The following is a 2,802-nucleotide window of genomic DNA, read 5'->3' as shown; positions in this document are numbered from 1 at the left end:
CTGAGCACAGAGTGACACAAATCCTCCAGCAGCCTGTTTCCCAGTGAATTCACAACAAAACTTGGGCAAAGCCATGCTWGGAAAAAGGCTGTGGATGAGCTGGGCAGAGCTGAGAGGAGCTGAATTAAAGCCGGGCACGCGCTGCGCTGTGCAAACGGCAGCCGGCGTGTGCGAAGGCTGTTAAAACCTCGGGATTTAATGAGACAAGCCTGACAATCGGGAAAGGTCAATATTGCTGTGAAACGCCGGCACAGGCACAGGGGGCCTTGTCAGCAGYGTGTAAGCAGGGGATTTGGAAAATCCCATCCTCCCCGGAGCTGCCTGCCACGGGGTTTGGTTGGCTGGGAAATGTTTACCGGGACGCGGCGTTAACCCGGCTGTGAGGGGATGGTGGGGAGAGCTGAACTGTGCTTGGGATGGGATGGGATTTATGGGATGGGATTTATGGGATGGGATGGGACTGTCCTGAACAGCCCTGCACAGCCAAAACACTGGTGCTTCCTCACCCCAGCACAGCATTTCAGGCACTGTGGTCATTCATATCCCAATTCTCTGGTGTACCCCATCCGAATTCCCTGGGGTATTCTATCCCTATTCCCTGGTGTACCTCATCCCCATTCCCTGGTGTTTTTCCATCCCAATTCCCTGGGGTATTCTATCCCAGTTCTCTGGTGTACCCATCCTCATTCCCTCGTGTTTATCCATTCCCATTCCCTGGTATTGTTCCATCCCCATTTATTGGGGTTTTTCCATTCCCTGCTGCATTCCGTCCCCATTCCCTGGTGTTTTTCCATCTAAATTCCCTGGGGTATTCTATCCCCATTCCCTGGTGTACCCCTTTCCCATTCCCTGGGGTATTCTATCCCCCATTCCCTGGTGTTTTTCCATCCCCATTCCCCAGAATGTTGTCCCATCCCCATTTCTTGGTGTCTTTCCACCCCCATTCCCGAGGTACTCCATCCCCATTCCCTGCTGTATCCCATCCCTAGTTCCAGAGGCCACGATTGTAATTCTGTTGCTCCTGTGCCCACGGTAGAATATTCCTTCTGTGATTTTCTCCTTCATGGAGGAGTTTTGTGGGGCTGCCAAAAAATTCTGTCTGGGGTGAGGTATCAGCAGAGGATTTTTGTCACAATTCCTGTAGCCCTGAGGCTTTCAGACCCTCCACCTGCTCAGACAGCGCTGCTGCCCCAGGGGAGCCGCTGGTGTTGCTGCCTCTTGTTTGAGTGCTGGTCAAAGCTCAGAGTAATTGAGTTCAGGGTTTTTCTTGGGATAATCTCCCTTCAAATCCTCACAGGGGTTCCGTGCTGTGCTGGTGAGCTCMGGGAGAAACTCAGCCCTTCCCCCTGCTTTTGGGATGAGCATTGGTGGGGTGGGCAGGAGGGCAGCCCTGAGTGCAGTTGGGTGGGACTGGGACTGATGTTGTCACCATGTCACCTCCTGCCAGGGCTGCCCACGCTCCAGGGCCCTTCCAGACCAGGCAAGGCAGCAAAATCTTGYCTGGAGCTGCAGATCTGTGCTCCCCATCCTGCTGAAAGCCTTGTGGAAGGAAAACCCTTGCACTGGGACTTGGGACTGGTCTTTGGCAAGGGGAGGAGGAAAGGAGAGCAGGGCTGGGCTCTCCCTTATGGGGTGCCTGTCAGTTGGGTGAACCCTCACTGGCTGCCTGGGGGTCTCTGCACCCAATTTTAGCAGGGTGTGGGTGTTTCCTGAGCAATCCCATGATGACCCCCTTCTCCACAGGCCATCGAGGAGCTGTTCCAGGCGCTGGATCTGGAGAAGAAGAGTGTTGCTGTGGGGCGCACACAGGTACGATGGCTGGGCCCTGCACCCCCTTGGCACAATCAGCCCCATGCCAGGCTCCCAAAAGTTCCCCAAACTGGGCAGAAAACCTCCCTTCAACACTGCCAGGTGGGCTGGGAAAGAGCCTCACTAAAAATCAGAGCGAAAAGCTCCTAATTCCCATTTGAAAGCAGCACCCAGGGTGAATCCTGCACCTAATTACCAAACCCCAGCCGGCCSCCGGTGGTATTTAAGTTTCTAATTACTGCTGATGTCTCCTGGAGGGGAAGGGGATTTGGGCAGGTCGTGGGTTTGCTGCAGAGTGGGAAACTGTCACAGCAACAACATTTGAACTTCAACACGACAGTCTCAAAGAAAAAATTAATTTCACGTGCGCGCTCGCCTTCAGCTCTGGAGTCCGTGAAGAAAGAATTCACGGAACGGTTCTGTGGAGCAAAATGACTTTCTTTTATCCTGCACCGTGCAGATTGTAATTATCTCCTCTATGGAGCCCTCGTCCTTAATCAATAGCACGGTGGCAGCCCCGGTCACATCTCGTTAGGGACGAGTTGGCTCTGAGCATTGATTTTGTAGCGGCTGTGAGACTGCGGGGCTGGGGAGTTAATTCAGACRTTAATGAGGCAATCGGGTGGGTGGTGGAGCAATCACGGCACCAKCTCGGCAGAGCTGCTGTTCCTCGGGATTGTGCTTTGATTCAATTTGGCATCGTTAAAAACGTGGCTCTCTCAGCACAGCCCCAGCCTCGCCCGTGTYGCTCAGGGGTTGGTAAAGTTTGGCCGTGCAAATGGTGACCCATGGTCTGGAGTGTCCAGTCCTGGATTCTGAGAGATTTTCGGAGACCCCTCGAGCACTCAGRGATCGATACTGGCCTGTAATGGGTGGCATCAGCAAAGCTGTGTCATTCCTGAGGTGTTTCTGAGCAGTTCAGAGAGACAAAACAATGTGCTTCACTTTGGTTTTGGTGTTGAAACACGTCATTGCTGTCACCTGTGTGTCACC

The 2,802-nt window shown here is 53.6% G+C and overlaps 1 protein-coding gene across 1 annotated transcript in view; it reads left to right on the top strand.

Moving 5' to 3' along the window:
• MYO18B (myosin XVIIIB) overlaps window positions 1–2,802 on the top strand; it is a gene marked incomplete at its 5' end in the record, with an annotated part of 49,494 nt that overhangs the window by 16,225 nt on the left and 30,467 nt on the right. The window contains one exon of the mRNA XM_057387174.1: window positions 1,744–1,809. Within this exon, the coding sequence (XP_057243157.1) occupies window positions 1,744–1,809 (66 nt within the window). The remainder of the gene's footprint in view (window positions 1–1,743; window positions 1,810–2,802) is intronic.

This window comes from Malurus melanocephalus, unplaced genomic scaffold (assembly GCF_030028575.1).
Source record: "Malurus melanocephalus ecotype Western Australia unplaced genomic scaffold, MMel_1.1 scaffold_1154, whole genome shotgun sequence".
In the NCBI taxonomy this organism is placed as follows: domain Eukaryota; kingdom Metazoa; phylum Chordata; class Aves; order Passeriformes; family Maluridae; genus Malurus; species Malurus melanocephalus.
The sequence above is the reverse complement of the archived record's forward strand: the minus strand, read 5'-3'. Positions and strand labels throughout refer to the sequence as shown.